The sequence below is a fragment of the Microchirus variegatus genome (genome assembly GCF_963457635.1).
Source record: "Microchirus variegatus genome assembly, chromosome: 1".
NCBI lineage: Eukaryota > Metazoa > Chordata > Actinopteri > Pleuronectiformes > Soleidae > Microchirus > Microchirus variegatus.
In genome coordinates, this window is record NC_139802.1 from 23,080,526 (window position 1) to 23,096,568 (window position 16,043).

General features: G+C 38.4%; 1 protein-coding gene across 1 annotated transcript; it reads left to right on the plus strand.

Annotated features, from left to right (window-relative positions):
• Positions 1 to 10,562: 10,562 nt before the first annotated feature.
• Positions 10,563 to 12,455, plus strand: LOC310931752 (putative transmembrane protein ZNF593OS; the record flags this gene model as incomplete). Its single annotated transcript, XM_083894982.1, has 2 exons — positions 10,563 to 10,613; positions 12,306 to 12,455. The coding sequence occupies 2 exons, from the start codon at positions 10,563 to 10,565 to the stop codon at positions 12,453 to 12,455; spliced, it is 201 nt and encodes a 66-aa protein (XP_083751108.1).
• Between the last annotated feature and the right edge of the window lie 3,588 nt (positions 12,456 to 16,043).

Consider the following 16,043-nt stretch of genomic DNA (forward strand, 5'->3'; position numbering starts at 1 on the left):
GTATTGTGTAGAGTAAAACATACTTCAGGAATACACTGCACACAAATCCTCATAAACATCACTTAAAAAGTGCACCCGATAGATGCTTCATCAAGTGAAAAACAAAACATTTTAATGTTAACATACATCACACATAGTTGGTAAACGTATACATGTTATAATATAACGTTAACAGTCATTAATTGTGATAATTTAAATAAATAAATACTGAAATGTTTGCAAACAGCAAAAACTGCTTAATTACAGTTTTTCTCCATTGGTTTGGCTTATTTCTTGAAACAGAAATTACATTCTCAAAACTCTAAGATCGTTTGGCACAACAGTCTTACAGTTCAGCACAACACCATGGTTCACCTGCAGAAGCTCATATCTCTCCCAAAACAGTTCACTCGTGTCAAAACTAAATTTACTTCTCATATAAATAGTCAGTGCCCCCAAAATCCATTGGCCCTTTGGCATTGGCATTTGGCTTTTTTGGGGGGGGGGGTTATGGTAAGAGTACCCTCCATATTTTGGGTATGGAGGGTGTATATTTTCCATTGTGCTGCAATGAGGGAAGAAACACTGCATGTCACAACCATCCCCTGCACCGATCTGGAGATTTGTCCATGTTTTGAGAATGTAATTTCTGTTTCAAGAAATGAGTCAAACCAATGGAGAAAAACTGTAATACCATAACCATCTACTTACATGCAGTTTGCCTAATTCAACAAAGTTCGGGGAGACACGGGATTCGAATCGTCACCGCGAAGGTATATCATGGTACTTACGGTAGCGTTAGCACGACAGTCATGAATTGTGATAAACTAAATAAATACTCAAATGTTTTGAAACAGCAAAAACCGCTTACTTAATACCATAACCATCTATTTACATGTGGTTTTGCTGATTAGAACAAGTTCGGGGAAACACGGGATTCGAACCGTAACCAGCGGCGGTATATTTTTGTATTTGTTGCAGCGATACATCGACAAACAAGCGGGGCTAGTGGCGCAATGGATAACGCGTCTGACTACGGATCAGAAGATTCTAGGTTCGACTCCTGGCTAGCTCGATATTTTTCATTTAGTTACATATTTTTTTATTCGTTTTATAATCCGACCACACTAATCTGAGAAGAAAAATCCGCCGTTTGAGATGAAAGTTAAACTCATTGAAGAAAAAAAAAGAGGATTCCTAGGGGGAAAAAAAGTCCCCAATTATGAGATTAAAGTAAGAATTCTGATATTAAAGCGATTGAAGTTAGTTTTAATTGACATTCATGATGAAATCCTGACTTTATTCTCAGAATTCGGGGGCTCTTTACCTCAGAATTATGACTTTTTTTTCTCCCGTGGTGTGAAAACCTTTAAGAAAACCCTCGGTGTCATAGCAGTGCACTACCACCAGAGGGTGCTATCTGCGCAGTGATGGCTCGCTTGTATTCAGATGGGGGTTGTGGTTGTGCAGCCTGTGAAACTGGGTCAAATATGACCAGGTTTGTTTTGAAACGTTTAAAGAGACATGACCGATTCATCTGCTGCTCACTTTATTCATTTAACATTGTCTCTATTTTACAATGTGACAAAAAATGTATTTATTCACTTATATATGAATTAAATGTACCTTTCTAAACAGCTCACGCTCTCACACCAAAGTCCATAGAGAAAATCTGTGATTTTTACATGAGTGCAAACAGTTGAGTGAGGAGATTCTGATCCACTGCTGCCTCAAATGTGCTCATTTAAGTTTGATTCTGTGTTTGAAATGATATGTTTGGATTAACCTCTGTAACACAAACTTGATCAATCAGGCAGCAGTAGACCAACAACACCTGTGTCTCCATGTGCTAAAAACGCTGATTTTCTCTATGGACTTTGGTGTGGGAGCGTGAACTGTTTAGGAAGTTACATTTCATTCATATTTAAGTGAATAAATACTTGTTTTAACGTCACATTGTACAATAGAGACAAAGTTAAATGAAAAAAGTGAGCAGAACCTTTGTTTTTTGTTAATCTGAACTATCGTTTTAAATGTATTACATTTCATTTTGTTTGTTTTTGGTGTCATTTTGGATTAATATCAACACACATACGTACATTTATGTCACTAACACACAGAACAGAATTCTGAGATCAAAGTCAGAATTTTGAGGAAAAGAAGTCAGAAGGAAAAAATACGGAATTACAAGATTAAGTCATGATTCAGAGGAAAGAAAAGTCAGAATTTCTAAGATTAAAGTCTGAATTCTCTGAAAAATAGTAAGAATTATGAGGTTAAAGTCAAAATTTTGAGAAAAAGTCAGAATTACAAGATAAAAGTCACGATTCCAAGAAATCATAATTATATGAAAAAATTGCTTATTATTCTGCTGAACGGCTCTTTCTTTCTTTCTTATATTTACAGCCAGTCATTATTTTTTTGATTGAAAAAAAAGAAGATGTTTTTATGCCTGTTTGGCTTCTAAAAAATTAATGACATAAAAACGAGCCGAGTCTTTTTATAGGAAAAGACTCCTCAAAATCCCAACTCTGACGCTCAGAATTTACCGCAAATATTTCGTTTGTATTACGTTTTTCAGCTATATATCATGTTTCCAAAATAAAATGTGTCATCTGTCAAATTCAGCTCTTTAACAACAGAGTTTTCACAGCTATTGTTAAAGATTCTAATTTTTGGCCTATTATTCTGCGCTAAATTTCCAAACGTTAACATTTTCATTTAGAAACTGCAACAGCGACAAAGAGCTGTGACGTTCATGAACGAGTCAAGTCTTTTAAACAGCTCTTTCTTTCTTTCTTGATAAAAACAAGTATTTATGGCAGTTTGGCTTCTAAAAAAATTGTGAAATATAAAAACGAGCAGAGTCTTTTTCAACAAACAGCTCCTCGAGATCCGGCTCCCTTCAAAGAGCCATAAATCCAAGGTCTGACGATCAGAATTCTTCGCAAATATTTAGTCCGTATTACATCTATTTAACATGTTTTCAAAAGAAAATGTGTCATCCGTCAAATTCTGCTCTATAACAACAGATTTGTCACTGCTATTGTTAAAGATTCCACATCATGTTCAACCTATTATTCTGTGCTAAATTTCCAAATGTTAACGTTTTAATTTAGAAACTGCAACAGCGACGAAGGGCTGTGTTCACGAACGAGTCATGTCTTTTGAACGGCTCTTTTTTTTCAGATTTGAAATATTTATATTTACAACCAGTCATTATTTTCCTGATTTTTACGCCTGTTTGACTTCTAAAAAGAGAATTAAGTATAAAAAAGGCCTTTTAAAAAAAGTCTTTTTATAGGAAAAAGGCTCCTTGAAATCCCAGCTCTGGCGCTCAGAATGCATCGCAAATATTTTGTCCATATGACGTTTTCCAGCTACTTAACATGTTTTTAAAAGACGCGTCACCCGTCAAATTCAGCTCTTTAAACAGATTTTTCACAGCTATTATTAAAAATGTCACCAAATTTTTGACCCGTTCATTCAAAAATTTACATTTTCATTCAGAAATGAGCTCCTTTAGTTCAAATAATTTAAAAAAGGACAACTAAACTGTTGTTAAATGAAGTATATTTAAATCTAAACGCACAAACGCAGGCCTGGAGCCTTTTTACCTATATAATATATACATATACACACACATATATATATACATATATATATATATATATATATATAAATATATATATATATATGTTGACATGTTTTACAGTGAAACAAAAACCCCTGTGTTTGTGTGTGGAGTAAAAAGACAAAATGTTCCAGCAGCAGCAGCTCGGACGTGGACGAGCTCATTCCACGCAGACGTGGGGTCCATCTATGTGCTTCACATGCACATGCACATGCTTTGTGCTGCGGCCCCACCCCCCTGTCCCTATACCATACTACAGCCGGCCCTGCTCCTTATAAAGAGACACAAGCACGTCCCTGCCTGTCTATACCATAATACTCTACACCACACCACTACAGACGGCCTAAAACCTGGTCCAGAACCAGAGCCAGGGACAGAACCAGGGTCAGCTGTTGTTGCTCCAGGTAAGAAAAAAACCGCAGTTTCTGCACTTTTTTTTAACGCAAAGAAAAATCAACGTAAAGAAAGAAGTGTCGTGAAGGAGAATGAGTGAGGGGGAGGTGAAACCTGGTGAATTCACCATGGAAACTTTGTTTTAAACCGTGTTTTTAAAAGTAAAATCACACGTTATTTTCTTTGACCATGTGATAACGAACAGTTATATGAAAACGCGACGGTTTTTATTTACATTTACACCGTGAAACATTAAAAAAATGAAATTAATTGGAAGGGTTTTTTTCCTTCGGTTTTTTTCAACGCTGACTGTGCATTTGTTTTGCTGATTTTAATGCTCCAGAAACCCAGTTTCGATGTAAAATATATATATATATATAACGTTTTTAACCAGTTTCTCTTTATTTGGAGTTAATTCGTTGATTTTTCAAAATAAAATTGTACAATTCCATTTTTTCTTTTTAATGTTTAGTCCAGAGAACACGATGTATGCATGTTGACATTTCGAGATTTAAGAGAAAATCTGTGATTTGTTTATGAGTTTTTGTATAATTGCATGTATTTTCAGGTCCTAGTATTTAATTATTTTAATGTTTGTTTTTTTTTGATTTGGCGTCGCACATTTACAGCAATGCAGTCAAATTTGTTAATTATTATAAAATTTTTCTTTACATGCCCTCCTCTTTTTATTTGGTGTTTATCAAAATTTTAGACATTATAAAGAACTGCATAATTAAAAAAACATACAATTTAAACAAAAATGAAATAAACTAAGTTGAAACGTAAACATTTCTCGATCATAAACGTTTTTTTATTGTTTACTTTGCACGTGAAGGTGAAAGTATAATGTATTCATGTGCGGGGGGTGAAAAAATGAAGATAAGGAACGCATTGTTCCCGTTCAGTTACCACGTACTGCCAGTAGGGGGTGTGTTCATGGCATGTCCATCTGTACATTTTGTGCCCTGGCTCCCTGTACACACACACACACACACACAGAGGAACTCAATGACCTCCTTCTCCTTTGCCACCGTGTTTTGCTTCACGTTTTTTTCGAATTTTAATGACATTTTTAAAATTGAAATTACTGAAGTGTTTTATGTTTTGGATCTAAATAGATGCACTGTTTTATTTTTCTTCTTCTTTGTAAATCAATGTAAAGATAATTTGAAGCTTTCTTTAAATTCGTGTTGACATGTTGCTGGACACATTTCTGTTGACTGGACTTTATGTTCTGTCCTTGAGTTGACATTTGTCACATCTATACATTTTGTCCTTTGGCTCTATAGATACTAAGGGACGCTCTAACCCCCCACCACCCACCCAACCGCCCTTTTTTCCCTTTTAAGGTGTAGTGAAGTTAAATTTAGATTTAACTTTAGATGTATATGTAAATTTAGATGTATAGGACTCGGAATGATGACCCTGCCCTGCCTTGTTTTGCTGAGTCGGCTGTTGTCTGCATGTCACATGTTGAACCCCCCCCCCCCACCTTGATTAGATTGACACTCATGTGTGAGTGAGTGTTAACACTAGGTGGTCTTAAATAATCATACAGTGCTCATTTACTGGGATAAATGTCGTCTCACTCTCCCTGCACCAAACCCCAAAGAGAAAATCATCGTTTTTAATTTGCAGCAAACGGCAGCTGTTGCTCCTCTGCTGCCTCCGTCACTCCGTTTAAACGGGTTATTTTATGACTTTTTTAAATAAAAAAGTTTGAAATCCTTTGTTCTGATTCGCTTAAGTGACACAAGCTTGTCAAACGACGTAGCGTCAGCTCTGCAGTTACTGTATCTGTGAGGGATTAAATCAATGGTTTTCTCTATGGAGTTTGGTGTGGGGGAGTGACCTTCACTTTCCTGGGATTTGTGCTATGATTGATTTAAGTATGAATGACAGGTTCAGGCAAAACGAGACATAATTTAAAGGTGTGGAAAACGCTTTCTGATGTTTTATGGACCAAATTCATCAATTTAGGCATCGCCTGTCTTTTTTAAAAGTCCCTCAGATTTGTTAATTTAGTGAGAAAGAGGCTTAATGATGAATGACTCGCCTACAGGAGATTATAATCCTGATGATTGTCCATTAACAGTTTAATCTGATGGAGACGCTCATTAACATTTAAGAAAATCTCGTTTCGCTCGTCAAACGTCGTCTTAGATTTATTTTCCCGCGCCATAAGGGGAGCCAGTCAATCAGGAGCTTTTTTTTGTCATTTGTAATAATAACAACTCTGTGACTCTGCAGCGTCTTCAGTTACCATAGCTCTGGCTTACCTTGGTCCATTAGGGTGATTGACAGCTCGTTTTAAACCTCTTAACCGGTAGAATCAGACCCCGTCTCCAAATGTGTGTGAGTCACTTCATTCGCGAGTCAAAAGGACATAAATGCATATGACGCATCTGTGTGGACATTCGCCCTTCTTTAATCAGAACGATCTAATGTCGCTCTGTAATGATCAATCACAGCAGGATTTGTTCCCAAAGCATGCTGGGAAGTGTGGTTCTTCATGAGAAGCAGTTTTGTTTTCCGGTGGAAATAACTTGTTTTGGTAAACAGCAAAGGTAAGACAACATTTCTGCTTGTATTTCTTGAAAGTCAGTTGTTGTTTTGCTCTTATTTTGGGGCTGGATCCATGAATCTTGGTCGTAGAGTGATTAAAAATGGTACCACTTCAATCTGTAGATTCTCCGCTGTCCAGTTGACGCGTGTTTTTTTTTGTTTACATAATCACGCTGACGCTCAGGTGCCGCTTTTCAATGTGTGCGCTGTAACGTTTTTTTTTCGCTCCTGCTGTTTGATCCATCAGTGTTTTAACTGTGTTTCGTGAACATAAGAATGGTTTATAAGGTTGCTCACCTTTCTGTGGGTATGCAGCATGTCTGTGTTTGTTAAAGTTAGATATGGTTTTATGACGCTTTTGTCGCTGCGTCTGACGCTGGCCCCGGTACCGGGGGCAAGAGGTTAAACAATACTGCACTATCAGATCAAATGAAACGGCAAACATAAAACCACACAGATTAAAATGAGCAGAGCAGCTGAGTGCGCTCATGTCTCTGCTCATGAGTGGATCTAATCACGCGTCATTGTGTATTTGAATACATTTTGACAGACTGAAACGTATCGAAATACTGTTGTTGCCGTTGGTATTGAACCGAAAAGTTCGGTAAAATACCGAATATCGTTGCATCCCTAGCAGTTAGAGCGTGTTTCCTGTGCTCTGATGACACAGAGGTAACCATAGCAACAGTCATGAAGCTGAAGCATGGCCAGACACGAGCACATCTCTGTGCCGCTGCTTAGACGGTGATGATGAGGATGATGTAATACTCTGCTACAGCTGCTGCTGCTGCATGAGCTGCAGAGGAGAGGAGAAAGTGGGCGGGGCCAACAGAGCAGCCGGCTGCCTCTGATTGGCTGCTGCGATCAAAGAACACTGTGTTCCCAACATAAATGTTTCCACACCCTGACATTCGCATGTTCATTCAGAGTGACACTCATTAACATTAGAGGCTTTTTAAACATAACACACAGTGTTTACTTAATATAGAAGGCAGAAAACCTGATGATTAAAACAAGATTTCTGATTGTTTCGGCTTCTTAAATGTGAATATTTGCTGGTTTCTTTGCTCCATAAAACAAAGAAATCATTAAAAACATCATTTCCAGGTTTGACAAACACTCATCAATGTTTAGAAGTAGAAAATAAAATATACATCAAAAGGAATATATGTAAACAAGGGCTGGACGATTAATCACGTATTTTAGCAAAATCCAGATACGGCTAGTGACAATTTTCAAATCACAGGAGATGAAAGTGTGTGGAAAAACGTCTTCTTTTGTTGTTGGTTTGTTTTTAAAGAACGAAGTTTCAGACATTAAAGCTACACAAGGCCACGCTGTTGGCTTTTCTTCCCACACTGGAGTCTCTCGCTGCACCTGTGTGGCGTTTGTGTTGTTGTTGTGTTAAACAAATGAAGGGAAACGCCTCTGTGATACCTCTACATCAAACCTGAATAGCTAGCAGCTGATTCACGCTGGACTCGTGCCGAAGCATGTCGTCGTGAACCACACCTGCACGCCGCTCTGCTGCTGAGTCAGCAGACAAATATTTGCCGCTGCGCGTCCCTTTAACTCCAATATTATTATACATAAAGAGAATTAAACCCTGTTTGCTTATATGTATTTATGCATGTATGTATGTATGTATTTGCGTGTGTTAGTGTGTATATATTATATATATATAATTTTTGTTTTATGTACGTGTACATGCATATACTGTGGTCTAGTTTGTGGGGAACATTTCTTCTACTCGTATTGCAGCAGGTGTCGTTTTTTCTCTATCAATTTTACAACAATAAATCAGCTGTAGAGGGCGCTGGAGTAGAAGTAGCAACATGTTTAAGTGTTTGCCGATACCCAAAACTATATTGTCAAGCTGGTATCTGCCGATAACGTTGTGCACCATGAATGAAAAGCGACCATTCGTTGAAAGGATAACAACACAACAGTTGAACAGGTTATGGTCTAAGTATTTTTAGACCATAACCTGTTCAACTGTTGTGTTTTCCATTATTTGGCATTTAAAACAAATTTATGTTGGTTAAGGTTAAGGCCTGCTGCGTTTATCATCTAATGACCTCATCTGGAGAATTGTGGGCTTCTCAAATTCTTTTTGTCCATAAATTTCAACATTTAATCAAAGAAAACCAGAAAATGGTTGCATTTAAGAAGCTTGAAAAGTTAAAAAAACAACTTGTTTTTAATTATTTAAAACACTCCAATCGCTCGTGGAAATGGTTAGCGATTAACTGCATTATGTAACGCAATCAGCCAACGGAGCGATTTAAAACTGAAATGTTAATATAAACCAGTTGGTCCATGTTTTCTAATCTGATGTGTGGCATTTAATTCCTGCCCTAGTTTGAGATTATGTAACCAAGCATCACGACACACGCTCTCTGAGTTTGAGTTTAAACTCTTGTTGACTTTGTGTGGATTCAGCGAAGAAAGAAAGTCGTGTTCGACGGTTTCTCAAAGGGTTTTTCTGGTTTTGTTTTTAGAAGTAGGGGGCATGTCTTAAGAACCCAGCCCACTGAGAGTAATGCATTATGACAGCACTGGTGTGTGTGCGAAAGTGGGCGTGTCCCTGGCAGATCTGGTTGGATCAGAGCATTTGTATAAACAGGCAGACGCTCACTCTGTCGTTGGAGCTCGTCGTCCTTTTTTTGGCATCTGTTTGGAATTTCAGCTGCGACCGCAAAGTCGGGGTTTCTGCCGCTGCTCGACTGACGGGCTTTTTGACGTATATTTTTTCTCGGAAAGGTGAGGATACAAAATCCCCCCCACAACCCAAAGTGAGCAACTTTGGATTTAACCAGGGTTGGCACATCCATGCTTCACTTCAAACCCTATTCTTATTCACACGTTCACTTAAATCTCTTCGTTTTAGGAAGCGAGGACGTAGAATTTGCCTTAAAATTAGTTTTTCCGTCCTTGCATGAGTTTAAATGTTTTTTTTTTATAATTAAATTTAAAGTTTCACATTCATAATTCAAGGTTTGAGTGAGATCTTTCCACTGGGGCTGCAACTAATCTGTCAAATAATTGTCTTCATGAGTTGTTTTGTTCCATTAAAATGTCCTCCACAAACCAGAATGATTCAGTTTTGAATGATTTCTTTGTTGAATGGAGCAAAGAAACAAGAAAATATTCACATTTTTGTTTTAATTATTCGGGAAAGATACAAGAGGTTGAACGGAACACTTGGTTACATGGTTATCACGGGGTTTGGCTCTAAATTTAGCTAAAAGTGTAGATGATTGGCAAATATTTGGTAATTTAATAGTAAGGTTTCGGGCTCATACAAGCCCTTTATTTTGTTGTCGTAAAATGCGACAAATGCTGCTAAATGCACAAAAATGCCGCCATTTTGCCTCCCAAAGTGAAGAAGGATGTGTTGATCCCAAACTTGGTTTATTTTGATGACGTGTTTAATGTATTAACTGTTAAGGTTCTAAATATACACGTCCAAAGTCGTTTCTTGTTAAAGAAAATTGGCCCAAACATCGTAAGTGTCCACTTTGTGTCCACTCATGAATGAATGTGTTGTGTATATGTGCTGCATCAGGCTGTGACGCAGCATGACCACGAGTCTCCAGATCTGGGTCAAACATGGCATTGTGTGTTTTTAGAGGTTAATTGTGAGCAGAAAGTGTCAGATCTATATGAAATCCAGATGTTGAGTTCTCAGTGTAGGAACAGGAAGTCACTTGTTGCGAGTGTTTTCTGCGTACTGTAACTCGATCACATGCTGCGTGAAGGTTTGTGCCATGGCTTCAGGCGAGGGACGTTCCCTCCTGGTTTTATCTGGAATCCTGCCCTTGAACTGTCATTTTAAGTTAAGACGGAGAGGAATAATCTGAGCAATAACTTAAGTCTTTGTACTTGAAAGCACCAGATGTTTAGATTTACAGAACTTCCAACTGAAATCTGGGTTCTCTCTGTGTGCGCAGGACTCTCATCGACGCAGAACTCGACCACATCAGCAGAAATGATCATCAGACTGGGCCGACTCACACCTGGATACTTCCGTCTCCTCCAGGTTTGTCGACTTTAAAACTCAGCGTTGCTCTAATGCCATAAAATCTACCCTTAAAGTTTATGTTCCTGCACCAAACCCCATAGAGAAAATCATTGATTTAAGACTCGATTTGTTGCTCCACCGCTGCCTCTGTCAGAAAGTTCAGACGTGATGTTTTGTTAAATTGGTGTATGAAACGCTTGGTTCAGTTTAACCTCAGGAAACACAAAGTTACCACACGAGGCAGCAGTGGACGGGCAGCTCCTGTGTTTGTGTGAGCTTAAAGATGCTGATTTTCTCAATGGAATTTGGTGCAGAAGACGCAAGTAGACTTGACTTGGAAAAGGTTGTGTTTTTGGTGTAGTTCTGTAATCGCTGATCGTTATTATCCTTCGCTATTATCCCTTTCCGCTTTGTTCCCCTCATGTCATCATAATCCTCTCATTAGCCGCGGTCGTCTATATGCTTCAGCCGTCCCGTCAAGCTTTTGTTCTCGCACGTTTACGTTAATTTGAGAACAAAAGGAAACTGGACTGCTTAGCCGAGCGTGGAGAAGGTCGAAGGTTACATGTCACGCAGCGGGTTTGACACTTTCTTTGCTCCATTTGACAAAAGAAATCATGTTTTTTTTTAACGTCTTTATGGAACTTTTATGGTCATTAGGTGCAGCCCGAGTCGTTGTTCGTGTACAGAAGTTTTCTACCAGTGGTGGGAATCTTTTACGATCTCACGGTTAGATTCCGATTTTTGGGGCTACGATTTATCCATGCTTGGATGGAATTGTAACTGTTGCAATATCGCATATTGCAGACATAACAAAAATAAAAGTGCCTCTTCATTAGCGCTGGGCATGTTAACGGCATCAATGTTAACACATGTAGCATTTGCATGATGGCTGACTGAAAAAAAATGCGTGTGATGTCATGTTTACGTGATTCCCGATTGTTAAAATGAGTCTCTAAAGTAACGCTAACCTTTAAAAACAGAAGCACACACACGCAGTACACGGGTACGCTGGTTATTTGTAGCGCTGCTCTTTTCCTTTAATAAAACAAACCGCTCCAGTTCCACTGTAGGCACGCTAACGATGCTAAAGGAGCTAATGCAGCTAACGGAGCTACAACTGGTAAACGGTGGCTGGATTCCGGTACCGTGGCACGTAAACATGACGGCATGCGCATCTTTTCTGGTCAGTCATCATGGAAATGCATCATGCGTTTCATCAACGTTGACGCCGTTAACCACCGCTGACGCCATTAACCACGGTTAACGTGCCCAGCCCAATTTTTTTAGTACCTTTATGGTCATTAGTTGCAGCCCGAGTCGTTCTTCGTGTACAGTTTTCTACTAGCAGTGGGAATCTTTTACTGTCTCACGATTCAATTCCGATTTTTGGGGCTACAATTTATCCATGCTTGGATGGAATTGTTGTAACTGTTGCATCACAGAAATAAATTGCATATAGCACAAATAACAAATGAAAGTGCCTCTTTATTAGTGCTGGGTGGTTAACGGCGTTAATGTTAATGCACGTTAGCGCATGACACGTTTCCAATGCCGACTGACCGAAAAAAGGCGCTCTTTCCTTCTTAAAAGTTCACTCACTGGTCACATGACATAAAACTGTGGATCTTGTCTTTTCAGCGCTGAACATCCTTTTGTCATGGCTGACCTCTAACGTCTTTGTCTTCTTTTGCCCCTCCCCCTCTGCAGAGACAAGTGGCCGGCGAGGTGCAGCTGCAGCCTCAGGACCGCGCCGTCAACCAGATCGCCATGATGCTGGCCATCATGGGCCTGAGCTTGTCCTACTACAGCGCCAAGCAGATGATGGATAAGGTCCAGGGACAGCAGCCTGCGCCCTGAACCCTGAACCCTGAGCGTGAGACTACTCTGGTTTAACGGACGGGCCAATGAGACGTGAAGGCGGCGGTGAGACGCGGCGGCGTCCTCCACAGTTACACTCGGACACTGTTTTACAAAAACTCCGTGGCTGCCAACGAGTTGCCACAAAGGTACATCGACTCTGATTCTGGGCTCCAGGAAATGAAGTGAATTTTTCTGGCCAAAATGTGACTGGAGCTCATGAGCTGGAGATGTAGCGGCAGACTGTGACGGATGAGATGTACCTTTAGTGGTGAAGTGTTGGCAGGAGGTAAACGGGGTTTAAAGCCTTCTGTGAACACATGATAAGCTGTACTCACTCTGTCATTCTCTCCATGTTAGGTTCAGTCAATATTTGCACAATTACGACGAATAAGGGACGCAGAAGTACTACCTGGTTTTTCTTTTCTTCTTCTTCTGCAGTTTCAAACTGTATAAAATGAATCGATCAAGTCTTGTGTGTGTGTTTGTGTGAGACGACCTTTATGACCTTTATGACCCCTACCCCCCTCCTTCTTCCTGCAGTGTGGAAACGACATAGTAATGCAAATATTTACCTCTACTGAACAAAGCATGTGTGTGCGAGACCTTTTTTAAATCTGTCCTGTTTTTATTGATGAAAGAATGTATAACTTTGTTTCGTAATGATTTAATAAAGCTGTGAATTAGGTTCTTTTTTTGGAATGAGACTCTGGATGTCTGTTTTTATTTTTTTTAAACCATTTATGACCTTTTTAAATAAGATTTACATCAACAGCTATTTAAATGTGGAGCACGGAAATTAAGCTTTATATCTTAACATCAATACTGAGAACACGGAACATTTACCGTTAAAAGTGTTTTATATCCTTTTTTCCAGCACAAACTATAGGCAATTTGATTAAACTATTCTCTTTTTTTTACATTTTGACCAACTATATAAACACACCTGAGCAAAAAGTATTCAAAAAATCGGATTAAATTCGATAAATTTTTTAAATATGTCACGTTTTTATGAACAAAAATAACATAAAAAGCAAAAATTGTCAATTTTTTGTGAAGGAAAAAAATATGCGATATAAAAAGAACCATAACAAAATAACATAAGCTATCATAACAACAAAAAGACGAAAAAACACATTTTGTAAAGACCAAGAAGTCCATTTAAGGAGTTGTGTATTACTCCAAATACATGATTTACCAAGGATGCACTAAGGGTTAACTAAAAACGACCACAGTGGTGTGTAGAATAAATAAAAGATGGCAGAAACTCGCATAAAATACATTTAAATGACATAAAACATGGGTAAAATCCTACATTTTGGAACCAAAAAATGTAGAATATGAAACAATTTTTATCCTCACACCCTAAAACTCTTATTTTTCAATTGTTTTTAATCTGTTGTTAGTGTGTTTCTGCTGCAGTGCTTTTGTTCTTGTTGTTGTAAAGACATATAATTAAAATTAGACGATGGTTTCTATGTTTTTAACAGATTTATATTCTCCACTAACCAAACACAAATATAGTATGACTAATGACTTGTTCCTGCACAAACTGGTTTGAGGCAGTTTCTGATGTGATGCTCACTGACACTCAGACCTCGTTGAGCGCCATGTGCCCCCCCTCCCGCCCTCGCCTCAAGCTCCGCCCCCCTCTGCCCGCCGTCCTCCATGTCTCAAACAACGTCGCACATCACCGGGCAGAAAAGACCACTTTAGTGTTCTGTCTCGACACAGAAAAAGAAGAAAAGCTTCCATTGGCCCAAACGTTGGACCGTCACTAAAAATCTGAGCCACAGAAACGACGTGGTGGAAAATAAGGTCACGGCGGGGGAACGCTGGATGACAGGAGGGTTGTTTTTGGACGGGGTTGAGGCTCGGTTCACTTTATTTTGTTTTGTTGATGTTTGAGAACCAACATCTCATTGGTTCGCAAAGAGGAGAACATGAAAACATGGACAAGACAAGTACGAAATCAAAGCTTTAACAGATGTTTTGAAGATTTAAGACCTGGTTTTAGGGTTAGGTTTATGTTAAGGGGGATGTCTATGAGTGTCCACACAAAGTATGCAAAACAAGTGTGTGTGTTTTACTTACACACACACAAACACTGTTCATCAGTATTTGAACCTTGTGCAGATATGTGTAGAAGTTAGAGAATGTGTCGGGGTTCAGCTGAGCCGATACTAAACTGTGACATCATCAGACTGAAGGTCACCGATTGGTCAGAGTGACTTCACTGAAGAGTCATGAGCGTGACGTCAAAGACGACAATGTCAAACTGTAGATGAAAGTTAAGATAAAGACTTAGAAATACTACTCATAACTCCAAATTCTACTTATAATTCCAAAATGTACTTAAAGTTCCAAAAATCTACTTAAAATTCCAAAATCTACTTCAAGATCCAAAAGCTACTTACAATTCCAAAATCTATTTATAATTCCAAAATGTACTTATAATTCCAAAATCTACTTATAATTCCAAAACGTATTTAAAGTTCCAAAATCTACTTAAATTTCCAAAATCTACTTATAATTCCAAAATGTACTTATAATTCCAAAAATCTATTTAGAATTCCAAAATCTACTTATAATTCCAAAACGTACTTAAAGTTCCAAAATCTACTTAAAATTCAAAAATCTACTTATAATTCCAAAATGTACTTATAATTTAAAAATCTATTTAAAGTTCCAAAATCTACTTAAAATTCCAAAACCTACTTAAAGTTCCAAAATCTACTTAAAATTCCAAAACCTACTTAAAGTTCCAAAATCTACTAATAATTCCAAAATTCTACTTATAATTCCAAAATCTGCTTAAAATTCCAAAAATCTATTTAAAATTCCAAAAATATACTTAAATTTCCAAAATCTACTTATAATTCCAAAATCTACTTAAAGGTGAAGTAAGTAGTTTATAGTGCCATCTAGAGGAGAGGCTGAAATTTACAACAAAGACCTGCTGCTCTGCTCACCCCCTCCCTTCCCTGAGCGCTACGGTGTCCTCAGCTGGTCAAATGTCGTCCTCGTCGTCTTTCTCCGTTTCAGCAGATGAGGTTTGTGAGGTGAGGGAGAGGGCGAGCTACCGCGGCCGTAGCAGACGAAGCTGAGAGAGAGGAGGCGGGACTTCCGCTACAAGTAAAGAGACGCTTGATTTGTTCTCTCGCGTTTGTCCTTACAGGCTCCGGTAGAAACATGGCGTCTTGCTGCTAACAGTGGCTATGCAACCGCGGCCCGCGACCGTGTTATTTTACATGACTTTTTGAAACACTACGAAAATGAAACAAAAACTATTATACAGTGACTAGACAATGCAGGAGAACATAATATGTATAAAAAAAGTGGATTTTGGGTTATATAAACCCATAAATACTACATATTGTCCCTTTAAAGTTCCAAAAATCTCCTTATAATTCCAAAATCTACTTAAAGTTCCAAAATCTACCTAAAGTTCCAAAATATACTTATAATTCCAAAATGTACTTAAAATTCCAAAATCTGCTGAAAGCCGGTGATCAAACGTGAGCTCAATCACGACCACATTCCGTGGTATTTACAATCCTGTTTCACAGTGAAATATTGTTTGTTTTA